The 13,289-nt window shown below is 37.4% G+C and overlaps 1 protein-coding gene across 2 annotated transcripts in view; it reads left to right on the top strand.

Annotated features, from left to right (window-relative positions):
- The first annotated feature begins 11 nt into the window (after positions 1-11).
- Positions 12-13,289, top strand: part of ADK (adenosine kinase) — a 626,273-nt gene continuing 612,995 nt past the window's right edge. Inside the window, exon 1 of one of the 2 annotated variants that reach the window (XM_077124867.1) lies at positions 12-180. In XM_077124867.1, the coding sequence (XP_076980982.1) occupies positions 116-180 (65 nt within the window). In that variant the 5' untranslated portion in view covers positions 12-115. The remainder of the gene's footprint in view (positions 181-13,289) is intronic. The other variant, XM_077124866.1, reaches the window with a different exon arrangement.

Genomic DNA, 13,289 nt, shown 5'->3' with positions numbered 1-13,289 from the left:
GAGGCGGGGAGAGGGGCGTGCTTTGCAGAAAAGGAGGCAGTGATGTGACAGGGGCGGGGCCAGAGCGCCGAGGCGGGTGGAGCGCAGCCAAGCCAAGTGGGGTGGGAAGGCGAAGATGGCAGCGACCGAGGAGGAGCCAAAGCCCAAAAAGCTGAAGGTGGAGGCGCCGCGAGCGCTGAGGTGAGCGCTCCCCGACGTGGGGAGGAGGGTGGCGACGGCTGCCGCAAGCCAGGGCCCACGTGGGGTTGCGCGGGCCGGGCGCTGCGTGTTTTCCTGCTGCCCGTGTGGGGTCAGCGCGCGGGACCGGCGCCCAGGAGCTGCCCGCGTAGTCGCGACCTCTTTACCCGCCCAATTTGTCTGGCCCATTCGCTGTCCGCTCCCGAGCGGTTCGGACTCACGGCCTCCTTGGCCAATCAGAGTGTCCGTTCTGTGGGCAGAGGCGGTGGCAGGCAAGCTGCGGGCGCCACGTGCTAGCCTGCTTCAGCTGGGCCGGTGCGACCCATGAGAACCTGACCAGAATCCAAGCCGGCTACCTCCTCTTCCGCGAGGACTAGCCGGGGAGGAGGCCCTAAGCTTGCTGTACCCTGGGGCAGTGACAACCACTTGCGAATTCTTGGGGATTTTTAGGAAAGTGTCGCGGAAGGGCGCCTTGACCTTGCTCCTCGCACAGACTCTAACAGCCGGCAACTTTGAAGATCCTCTGCCAGGGACCCACAACGCCACCGCCGGGGCATTGCGGGGCTGACATTTGGCTGAGTGGATAGGAAAGGTTGATTATTCTTTTTTCTTTGCACTTTTTTAGCAGCAGTGGACACAGTTCTGTCTCTGATAGCTGCCTCGCATGGATTGGCATTGCAACTTTTACTTAAAAAAAGTTATTGAAAATACTTGAACTCTGAAGTAAACCACGCACTGTCTTAGTAATACAGTTATTAAAATATTGTTTCTTCAGTTGCAACAAATGCACCACACTAATGCAAGGTGTTAATAATGGAATAGCATGTGGAACTGTATTTTATGCATGATTTTCTGTAAACGTACACCTTCTCTAATAAAAAAATACAATGGTAAAAAAATTCCCCTTCTTAATAAGTATAAAAAGCTACATCAAAATTATTTGGTGATTTTGAACAGCATGTGGAAAGTCAGTGATTTTTCTATCTAAAACCAGACAAACTAAACCTGTTGGGGCCCTCCTGAAATAAGTCGTATCCTATTTATTTTAACACCAGTGTTCTTCAGCTCTAAATAATGAACACTTAAAATTGAAGAAAAGGTCACTTAGGGGCCTGGTAGTGTGGCCATGGTAACATGTGGCAAAATATCAAATCCCTGCCAATGCTTTTAATGTATTCCTACTACCCTCAAAGGTTGAGTGTGCCTATCTTATGCCTAGAAAATAAACTTTTTTTTTTTAACTTCTCAGGATGTTCTAGTTTTCATCTAAAGCTTTCATGCTCTGTAAGGTAAAGCAAAGGCCCTCTGACTTACCTAAGTTGCATGCATATACTTTTCTGACTGTCCTTTTTTAGTGTTTCCTTCACAAAACTTTCCTCACCAAATTGGAAGACAGATACTAGGTTTTTTCTGCTATTTCATCAAACATATAAACCTTAGATTTCCCCTTAGTAAAATAATACTTTATATGTAATGGTCATCCATTTTCAAAGTGCTTTTCTACTTATTATCTCACTGTACAGCCCTGTGAGTTAACGAGGACAAGAATTCTCGCATTTTACAGCTGAGAAAATTGAAGCCCAAATGAAACAACTGGTTAAACGACTGAAATCAGAACATTTGGGTGCAGGTTCATTGATACTTTACTCTATTGTATTTGCCTTTATACCACCCAAGGTATGCTTATTTTTGTTTATAAATCCTTAAAAATAATGAGGATCAATAATATTTAATATTTAAATATGCATGCCCAGGCACTGCTTCAGCAATATACCTATTGTAATTCATTCGCTCCCCACAACAATCCTGTAAGGTGGCTATTATAATTGTCTCCATTTTATGGATGAGAAAACAGACATAGAGAGATTAAGTAATTTGATCAAGGTCACTTATCTAGAAGGTGGTGGGGTTGGGATTTGAATCCAGGTATTCTGGTTCCAAGTCTGTTCTTAATTATTATACTCTACATATTAACTTCAATTTACCAAAAAAAAAACCCTAGTGAACTGTTAATACAATTTTTGTTTTTCAACTTTCTCTTGTTTTTTGTTTGTATACATAACTTTTTATTTTGTTGCAATATATTTGCTTGTGATACATCATAATTATAGTTACATATGATGCAGTTTGTATGTCATTAGTGTCTATTTAAATTTGTAAACATCCTTAGGCAACTAAAATTGGTTTTATACAGTATCATCTTCGCACCTGTAGACATGAGCTTAAATACTTGATGCAAATAAAAGATTGGACACTGTTGAATATTGGGACAAATCTCTTAATTTTGTGCAAAGATACAAAAATTGACAGTTCCTGCTTTCATTGAATTTTATGAGTTTGCCAGAGAATGATAATGCATTGAGTGGTTGGACTGTATCACCTGAGATGACATGCTTAACCGAAATAACTTCCAGTTCAGGTTAACTCTTTAAAGAGAAATGGCTTATAAAGTCTAAGCATAATTTACTGGGTAGAATCAGTTAGTAGGGGAAACAAGTTTATGATAGATTTCTTTAGATGTCGGGGAAAGGATTTAGGCCCTATGGAAATTTCAGTTAGTGCTAGGGCAGTGGTTCTCACTCAGGGAAGATTTTGCCCCAGGGGGACATTTGGTAAAGTCTGGAGACATTTTTGGTTGTCACAACTGGGGTGGGGTGGAAGTGCTACTTACACTTATGGGTAGGATTCAGTGATGCTGCTGAACATTCCATGGTGCATAGGACAGCTATCCGTAACAAAATCATTGGCCAAAAAATGTTAGTAGTGTTGAGGTTGAGTAACTTTGCTGTAGGGAAGGCATCCCTCTTGGCTAGCCTCTCTTAAATGTCCATTATTTTTCTAGGCTGGGTTAACTTTCAGAGTATAGCGGTCGTTAAAGTTGGAAAGAAAGAAGCAGGCTCTAACATGCTTTCAGTTGGGATTGGGGTAAAGAAGGGTACATTAATTGAATACCTATAGTATGCCAGGCATTATACTCATCTTTTTTTTTTTATGACTAAAATGCATTTAATCTCCTGGAGTACAATTTCACGTTTGCCATGTGGGGACTGCCTTCTATACTAATCTTTACATATGCTGTCTTACTTGATGCTCCCAGTGCCTATGAGGTGGGAGGAATTATCTCTGTGTTACAGATGAAGTATTTGGAACTTAAAGAAGTTGAGAGCCATTGTTGGGAACTGCTCCCTGAATGAAGAGGTTCCGTGATGATTACCTATATTTAGGACCACTTAGTTTGCTTTCTCTCCTTTGAAAATCTCATCCAAGTTCATTTCTTTAGCAGTCACCTCTAAGAGGATCAGCTCCCTGCAGCACTTGTTGAACAACTGCCAAATCTGCCCTTTCAGTCATTACTTCAAGTGCCTACTATTTTAGGCATGGTGCTAGGAACTGGGTACATATATAGAAAGACATGAGACACAGGTACTATCCTCTTGGTTTGAAATGAGTGGGGTTTGGGAAAATGATACCCGAGCATCCTGAAGGATGACTAGGATTTAGCCAGGTGTAAAGTAGGGGAAAAGTGCTTGGTTTTATAGGAAAGTTTGGAGCCAGAAATGGGAAGGTTGACTCTGTTGGGAAACTACAGATGGTTTGGTCTGACGGAAGCAGAGGGCCTAAGGGGCCCAGGCTTTGTACTGGATACTTTCGTATATGTAATCTTTCCTTCTGTTTATCTCTAAGCTCTTAGACCCTAATTTCAAATGCCTACTGAATATCTCCTTCTGATACTTAGAATCAGATAATATACCTAAATTCATCTTTTGCCCTAAGCCTGCATCTTCTCCTATGACTCCTGTATCTATTAATGGTACCACTAACCTCCCTTTCTCAAAAGTTTGAAACCTAGATTTTTGACTCACTTACCATCTGCATATAGTTATCGAAGTTGGTCTTTTCTTTCTCAGTAATGTTTCATAAATGTCTTTCCTTTTCCATTCCTGCCACCACAACATAAGTGTAGATTACCTTTTGCTTAGATTTTTTTATTGGCTTCCTAGCTTGAGACATGAGTCTCAAGTTCTGCTTAATCTTCTTCAGGCTTATCTCTACTTGTTCATCATAGCATATATGTATGTATTATATATATGCTATTATTGACCCATAGTATTGGTTTGGGCGTTTGTTACCAAATGTACCACAGTATTGGTTTGGTACATTTGGTACATTTGTTACTGTTGATGAAAGAGAAAATATTACTGTTAACTATAATCCATAGTTTGCAATATGTACATTTTTTATATTTTTACAATTTTAACTGTACGCACAGTTTTATATTTGTACAGTTTTAACTGTACACAGTAACATAAGAGCAAATATTTTTAAGCTCTGAGGTTGTTGTTAGGATGGGTTGAATGCTAAGAGCCCATATCGTAACTACCTCTGACATCAGCAGTTAAGGATTAGTCCTTGTCATGACTTTTTTTTTTTCCTAAAAATCAGCCTAGAGGTATTTATTGAGTTCCTGCTATGTGTTAGACACTGCACTTGGTACAGTGAATAGTTTCTTTTCTCGTGGACCTTATAGTGTACAGAGAAAGTGAGACGTTAATTAAATAGTCATGTAGATTTAAAATTGCATTTGAGTAGAGTAAAAGATGCATTAAAGTAAGAAGTTGGACCATGAACTGATGAAGGATAAGTATCCAGAATATATAAAGAATGCCTATACAAAATAAAAGATAACACATAGAAGCACTGTCAAGTAAACCAACAGACGATTCAAGAAAGAGAAAAGGCACATGACCAACAAACAAAAGTATGCTCAATCTAATTTGTAACAGGAAATTGCAAATTAAAACATTAAGATACCACCTCACACCCATCAAATTGGCAAAAATTTTAAAGTCTGACATTTCCAAGTATTGTCAGGATACTGAACATGAAAAAGCCTATGTGTTTCTATAGAAGTGTAAATTGGTATGACCACTTGGAAAGCCAGTAAGCCATGTCTAGTAAAGCTGTTGATTTACATGGTCATGACTTTTCTTTTGTAAAATATAATTTATATCCAAACAAGCAATAAATTTCCAAGTACATTTTAAGAAGTAGTTATAGAACAGATTTTAAACTTTGGTATGGGTTAGAGTTCCATGAGTTTTTGTTTTTTTTCCTAGCTGCTCCAGAACACTGGAGACCAACGGAATATCAATATAATGATTCAGCAATAATCCTCATTTGTTAAACCTGACCTTCTCTGTATAACTCCACCATGTCTTTGGTCTTTCTCCCACTCTTTAGGGGTATTTGGGCTATACACATTCTAACTTTTTCATGTTGGATGGGGCTGTCAGTAATATGGGATAGGGGGATGGAACTAGTTGATGTTCTGGAGAGGCTGGCCCCTTGACGTTTCAGGACTTATCTGGTCCAGGGACCCATGTGGAAGTTGTAGGTTTTGGGAAGTTACTGTAGTGCATGGAGACTTTGTAGAATCTTATATAATACCCTAAGTATTCTTGGCCATGACTTTTTTTTTTTTGCATGGGCAGGCACCGGGAATTGAATCTGGGTCTCCAGCATGGCAGGCGAGGATTCTGCCTGCTTAGCCACCATGGCCCGCCCCATGACTTTTAATGATAATGAAAAGAAAACAAAACCGCACGTAAATCATCAGCATATACTGAACTTTTCCCAAATTATTATTTACTAACCTTTTTGCTTCCGCGCACCCATTTTATTCTCTCCCTTCATCTCCTACTTCACCTGTGTTTAAACCTAGGAAACCAAATAAACCTAGGAAGGAATATCTATATATTCTGTTATCCCACCTTACAAAACACATTTTTCCCCTTTCAGAAAATTTTCTGGCAGATTATTTTTATAAACTTAGCACACTGTTCTGGGAGTGATCTGTTGTAAGGATTAAAGGAGGAAAATAAATGCAGAACCCTGGAAACACAAGGGATGATCCTTTGTCCCTGGTGTATTGCACAGTTGCCTGGTAGTACTAAATTAATATTTGTTGAATGAATTATTAGCACAGCATAAAGTAGGACTGTAACTTTCACTTTTCTAGATACTTATTTTAAAATTTGTTCTAGAAGATGACTGTCAAAGGGCAACTGTATTTGTTGACCCCACTTAACTAAGACCATTAGGTACAGTTAGTATGATCTTATTTTACATTTGTTACAGGGACCAAAAGTTATGCAAACAAATAGAATATTCACAGTTCTGTTCTTTTTTTTTTTTGGCAATTCCTTGTGGGTCAGTAGAACGTTTCAAGATGGAAGACAATGGAAAGTGAAATAATCGTACCTGCCCAACTTTTTATCCCTACCATTAACAGAGTGCTTGGCACATAGTAAGTGTTCAATAAATATCTAAAATCGTAGCTGATAATTAGCAGCATCAGGAATAACGTCACACATGGGTTCATTCCAATAGCTGATTGTATCCTGAGCTTCACACTCATGACTTCCTGGTTCATTGTGCTTTCTGTGATCAAGAAGTGTGCAGCACCATCCATAGTATAATTTGTATCAACGATTCTGCAGGTATGAAAATATTTTGAGGCTAGAAGTCCAAAATTGAGGCATCAAAATGATGTTTTCTTTCCAGATTCTGTAGCATTGTGGTGTTGGCTGCCAGCTATCCTTGGAGTTCCTTGGCTTGTACCCCTGCCTTGCATCACATGGCGATGTCCTCTCCTCTCTAGTCCCTCAGGGAACCCTTGATTTCTGTTCCTTCGTAGCCCAAAACCTTAATCTTAAAGGATTAAATTTGCAACTGTACAAAAGGAGCCAAAAATGCTTCTAGGCTTCTTTTTTTTTTTTTTTTTTACCTCCTCCAGTTTTTTTTTTTTTACTTCATTTCCCCTTTTTTGTGAAAAATATCATATATTTAAAAAAGCAATAAATTTCAAAGTACAACATAACAATTAATTGTAGAACAGATTTGGTATGGCTTACAGTTTCACAATTTTAGGTTTTTACATGTAGCTGCTCTAAGATACTAGAGACTAAAAGAAATATCAATGCAGTGATTTTCAGCAGTCATACTCGTTTGTTAAGTCCTACCTTCTCTATATAACTCCACCATCATCTTTGATCTTTCTCTCACTCTTTAAGGGTATTTGGGCTATGCTCATTTTAACTTTTTCATGTGGGATGGGACTGTCGTTAATATGGAATAGGGAGATGGAACTAGTTGATGTTCTAGAGAGGCTGGCCCCTCTGCATTTTGGTAGTTATCTGGTCCAGGGACCCATCTGGAGGTTGTAGGTTTCTGGAAAGTTATCCTAGTGCATGGGACCTTTGTAGAATCTTATGTAATGCCCTACGTGTTATTTAGAATTGGCAGGAATAGTTTTGGTTGGGGTTCGGCAAGTATGATAGGTAGCAATGTCTAACTGAAGTTTGTGTAAGAGTGACTTCCAGTGTAGCCTCTTACCTCTATCTGAACTCTCTCAGCCACTGATACCTTATTTGTTATACTCCTTTACCCCCCTTTTGGTCAGGATGGCATTGTTGATCACATAGTGCTAGGGCCAGGCTCATCCCTGGGAGTCATTTTCTATGCTTCCAGGGGAACTTTCACCCCTGGATGTCATGTCCCATGTAGGGGGAGGGCAGTGTTTTCACTTGCAGAGTTGGGCTTAGAGAGAGAAAGGCCACATCTGAGCAACAAAAGAGGTCCTCCGGATGTAATTTAGGCATACGTATAGGTAGGCTAAGCTTCTCTGCTACGTATAAGAGCAAGCCTCAAGATAAAGGGCTTGGCCTATTGATTTGGGTGGCCCTATTATCCTTTTAATACTTTTAATAATGAAGCCTAGAATTTTCCCACTATCACCTAGCATAAGAGCACCATGCTCAGAAGCCAGGGGTGCTAGAAGAGAGGTACCTACCTTAAAACTACTAGGAAAAGAGGGACAGTATGAGCCTGAAAACACAAGAGGAAGACATACTAAGAAACAAATACAAATAAAGGAGATAAATTCACTTAAAATCTAATGGAGGGGGTGCAAGAGTAGTTCAGTGGTAGAATTCTCATCTGCAACGTGGGAGACCTGGGTTTGAGTCCCTCCCATGCACTGCCCAAACCAACAAAAACAAACAAACAAAAAATTCAACAAATGGTACTGCAATAATGGGGTACTCACATGGAAAAAAGAATGAAGTATGACCCCGCAATACAGCATACAAAAAAAAAATCTAATGGAAATATTAAGAGTGATTTCAAAGTGACTTTCAGTATTTCAAGACCCTTACAAGGATAAAAGAAGTGATGACATAAAAAAATAAAATGTTATGAATCAAAATTAGGTAGATAGGAAATAGATGAATACGTAGAAGGAAAAAGTTATTGAAATTGAAAAAAAAACAATAGGTTGGTTAAACTCTAGATTAGACATTTTTAAGGGGAAATTAGTGAATTGGAAGATAATACTAACTCATTCAGATATAGGAAGAATAAAGAAAAATTAAGAGACATGGTATAAATTGAGAGGTATCAACTTACATCTAACTGGGAGATGCAAAAAAGGGGAAATAGGGAAATAGTATGAGTGGTGGAGAAGCAATGTTAGAAGAGATAATGGCTGAGAATTTTCCAGAATTTAAGAAAAGCCAAAGTTCTCAAGTTGAAAGGGCATTCCAGGTACCTAGTAGGGGCAAAACAAAAATCCACACTAAAACTTACAGAGATTTTGATTCTAATTATTTAAATACATTTATATTGCTGTGTGTGTGTGTGTATGTGTGTGTGTATACCAAAAATTTAAAATACCAAAAGCATAATATAATAGTGGTTATTACTAGGTGAAAGGATTATGGGTTATTTTTATTTTCTTAATTTTTTGTATTTCCTTCAGCTTTTGACTCTTGATTATAAGTAGGAGAAACTTGGTAAAACACAATATGTATTTTGGCTGAGTACTAAGTGGCTAAATGGCATCATCAGAGAATGGACCTCCGGGATACTACATAAATATGAAACTTTAGAGCTAGTTATTACAACTTTATTATAGATTGCAATATTTTAGCCTGCATTTCTAGAACCCAAAAAGCTCTGAAAACTAGAAGTTTTTTAAAAGTTTGAGATTAATTAATTTGGCAGCAAATCCTGAGCTAGTACTAGACTCTTTGTAGCATTTATTTACCCCATAGAAATTTACATGTTTTGCTGTAGAAATATTAATCTGTTTGGAAATGGAATGCTGCATGAAAACTTCCTGGGTGGTTTAAAAATATATGGTACATACACTGCATTATCTTCCTAAAATCCATAAAATTCTGAATTCCATAAAATTCTGGATTCCAGAACTTACCTGGCCCAAAGCATTCAAGGAAGGGATTATGAAATGTTATTTAAAAATTTTAATAATCAACATTTTAAAGTTTGCTACTGTGTAGGAACATCACTTTCTCATTAGGGTCAGTTGCTAGATTTTTTTCTACAGTCCCCATTCTGCACTCCGTTTTTTTTTTTTTGCTTTTTTTTTTTTAACTTTTTTATTAATTAAAAAAAATTAACAAACAAAACATTAAGATATCATTCCATTCTACATATACAATCAGTAATTCTTAATATCATCACATAGTTGCATATTCATAATTTCTTAGAACATTTGCATCGATTTAAAAAAAGAAATAAAAAGACAACAGAAAAAGAAATAAAATGATAACAGAGAAAAAAAAAGATTATACATACCATACCCCTTACCCCTCGCTTTCATTTACCACTAGCATTTCAAACTAAATTTATTTTAACATTTATTCCCCCTATTATTTATTTTTATTCCATATGTTCTACTCTTCTGTTGATATAGTAGCTAAAAGTAGCATCAGACACAAGGTTTTCACATTCACAGAGTCTCATTGTGAAAGCTATATCATTGTTCAATCATCCTCAAGAAACATGGCTACTGGAACACAGCTCTACATTTTCAGGCAGTTCCCTCCAGCCTCTCCGCTACATCTTGAACAACAAGGTCTGCACTCCATTTGAAAGATCTTTTTTGCTAGTTCTACCACAGTGGGGACTATTGATTGGGATGTCCCTGAATTAATATATATACATTATATATGTTTAATGTTTATTTTTTTGATTGATAAATCTTAAAATACAAACATGCATTCTTAATTTACAAACATTCCATACATGGTGTACAATCAGTGGCTCACCGTATCATCACATAGTTGTGGATTCATCGTATTCATCACCATGATCATTTTTTGAACATTTCCATTACTCTAGAAAAAGAAATAAAAAGAAAAAACTCACACATACCATACCCCTTACCTCTCCCTCTCATTGACTGTTAGTACTTCCATCTACCCAATGTATTTTAACCTTTTTCCCCTCTATTATTTATTTTTATCCATATTTTTTTACTCATCTGTCCATAATCTGGATAAAAGGAGCATCAGACACAAGATTTTCACAATAAATTAAGTTTTTATTCCTGTCTAATAGTAACTGATTAATGTAAACACTTCTCTTCAGTGTTTGGACTTGAAGATTTGGAAGGGTATCTCAATGAAGTGGTCTCACAAACTAAAGTTTTATAGACTATTTGAAAAAGATACTTTCTGAATATTTTCCAAAGCAGACTTACTGTTGTTACCCTCACTTAGGTGTTTTTATTCTGGTGTTTTTGTTTGTACTTGTGTGTACTGTGGCTTTATACAATATAAACTTTGTTTATAAACTTAAGATCTTTGTCTTAAAAACATTGTTCATAAACTTAGGATCTGGAAAGCATTGGCTTTCAACATAAGAACATCTGAATTCTCATTTGCATTTGCATGCATGACGATTTCAGCATCTTCTCTAGATTAGTATAAGAAGATGCATGCAACAATTATCATTATAAAATTCTTAACATTGTAGGGTATATCAGTTTGGTTACTATATTAACAGGTTCTCACTATTTTGTCAGCAAACTACATTTAGTTATTGGTAAGCCCTGCCATTTTGCTATGTTACCCCGCAAATAGATTACATATATGAAAGTAACCTGACCACTAACAAAAGTAGGGATTATCAGAAACCATATAGAAGTGGTCACTTGGCTATTTGCCTTCCAGAGGCTGAGACTGAATTTAGTGTATCCCTGGAGATTTAAATCTCTTAAATGTTTGAGTGACTCAACTGACTCACATACTAGGAAGTTGAACCAAATATGACTCAATCTAGAAGTGTATCTCTAGTCTCTGTTGTCTTCTGGTATAGGATTTATTCCTCACAGGCTATTTCCAGGTAAGAAGAAAGATGGTAGTCCCCAACCACAAGCCCAAATCTTTATCCTTTTATCAGTTTTCTGTCCTGTCTGGTTTATCCACCCCCATCCTTGAACGAATAACTGTGTCAGAGGTAGGGATTTTAGCCAGTTTTTGATATATTCTCAGTGTCTCCCCCATGTGCGTGTGTGTGTATACACATGTGCAGAGTGTGTGTGTGTGTGTAGGGAGAGTGTGGTTGTGAATAGACAGGGTAACTATATGTGGGGGCATATGTGGGTATTCAGGAGGACAGTATAATCATCAATTCCTCCAGGACCCTGTCAAATGAGGGAGATGGTATCATTTCCCCCAACAAGAGAAAAGTTTTTTATAGCATGCATAGAGAAGATTTAAAAAAAAAAAAAACCCCACAAAAAGAAACCCCATAAAATTCCATGCCTCAAGGAGCTGCAGCCACAATGCTATCTTTCTATAAATCACCAGTTTGGACATAGTTCCTTCTCTAGCAATGGGTAGTTTATACTTTGCTTTTAGCTGTGTATGTGCACATTTCATCCTGCTGACTCCTACTTGATGTCAGGAAAGTAGTTGGATAACCCTTAGTGCTTTGCAACTAATCACTTCATTGCAACCTAAGGGGCTCTAAATTTTTGTTGAATTAATGGATACTTAACTCTTTAAGTGAAAGCAAATTATTTTATTAAAGATGTTTTAAGGTTATGTTTGTAGTGCTCAGTGGTGCAAAATGGATTCATGTATTAGCTGTAAATTATTTTGTATTCATGAGTGTTGATAGTGAGAACCCTTACCTGAAAACACATCATGGTCCTTGAACCTGTCATTTTTCTTGTTATATGGAGCGAGCTTCTGTGAGAAATAAATCCAACACTGGGAGAATAGTGGAGGGAAGAAATGCACTCTAGATAGCATAATTCTGTTGACTGGAGTGACCTTTGACTATAGTAATCATTTCTTGCATTTGTCCATCTAAGAAAGTCCCTCAGAATAATTATATTTCTCCTATATATACAGAAACAATTTATTAAGGCCCTGTGTTCAGGGTTTTTTTTTTTAATACAGTAAAATTGCTTATTTGGTAAACTCTTGAAAGAGGGAATTTACTAAGAAGATCTTTTACATAGAAGATCTTGGTGAACTGTCAGAATGATGAATCTCTTTCCTCTGTGTTAGCAAATGTTTAATTAGGCTGTTTGCAATGTAATTAGAACTCCAAAAGCATTGAATGTCAGCAATGCTGTTCTGAGTTTTATAGTTTACATGTAACATTGTGTACTATGTAACCAATGCATAATATCACAAAATTGTCCTTTTAAGAAGTTTGTCTCGATTTATCCATGAGGGGTCACTTGAGATCTACAAAATAGAATAGTAAAGGAGACAAATTCATGTATCTGAGGTTTTCTCAAATTCCTTAAGCTTGACATAGCAAAATCAACTGTGTTTTACTCTTTTAGTCCTAGAGCTGAAGTCTGAAAAAGCATCTCAGTTTCTGAGTAAATAAATTGACTTGAAGAAAATTAGCTGCTTTAAAAATAAACACTACTGGTGTGTTGTCTTTGAAGTTAACCACATTAAAGATTTGAACACTTTCTTGTGTTGTAGGCATGACTGAGGAAGTCCTTAGGTTCCTTCTAAAAGTGTTCTTCAGAAATTGTTTTTCCTAAACAGAGCTGAGGCCTTATTGTTTTAAGTTTTGTTGAGGATTTACGAGGTTAAGCTGTGGAAGTGATTCAGACTTATACCACTGGTTATGTCCATTTTCACATATCAAGATGAGCTGCTTATATTGCGTTTTCCCATGGGATAGCATGTTGCTGCACATTAAAGTATGCTGATAAAATTCCATTTTATCTTGTTTTACTTAGCGCTTGCTCATCCAAATGTACAGAATTGGATTGT

The sequence above is a fragment of the Tamandua tetradactyla genome, chromosome 13 (genome assembly GCF_023851605.1).
Source record: "Tamandua tetradactyla isolate mTamTet1 chromosome 13, mTamTet1.pri, whole genome shotgun sequence".
NCBI lineage: Eukaryota > Metazoa > Chordata > Mammalia > Pilosa > Myrmecophagidae > Tamandua > Tamandua tetradactyla.
The sequence above is the reverse complement of the archived record's forward strand: the minus strand, read 5'-3'. Positions and strand labels throughout refer to the sequence as shown.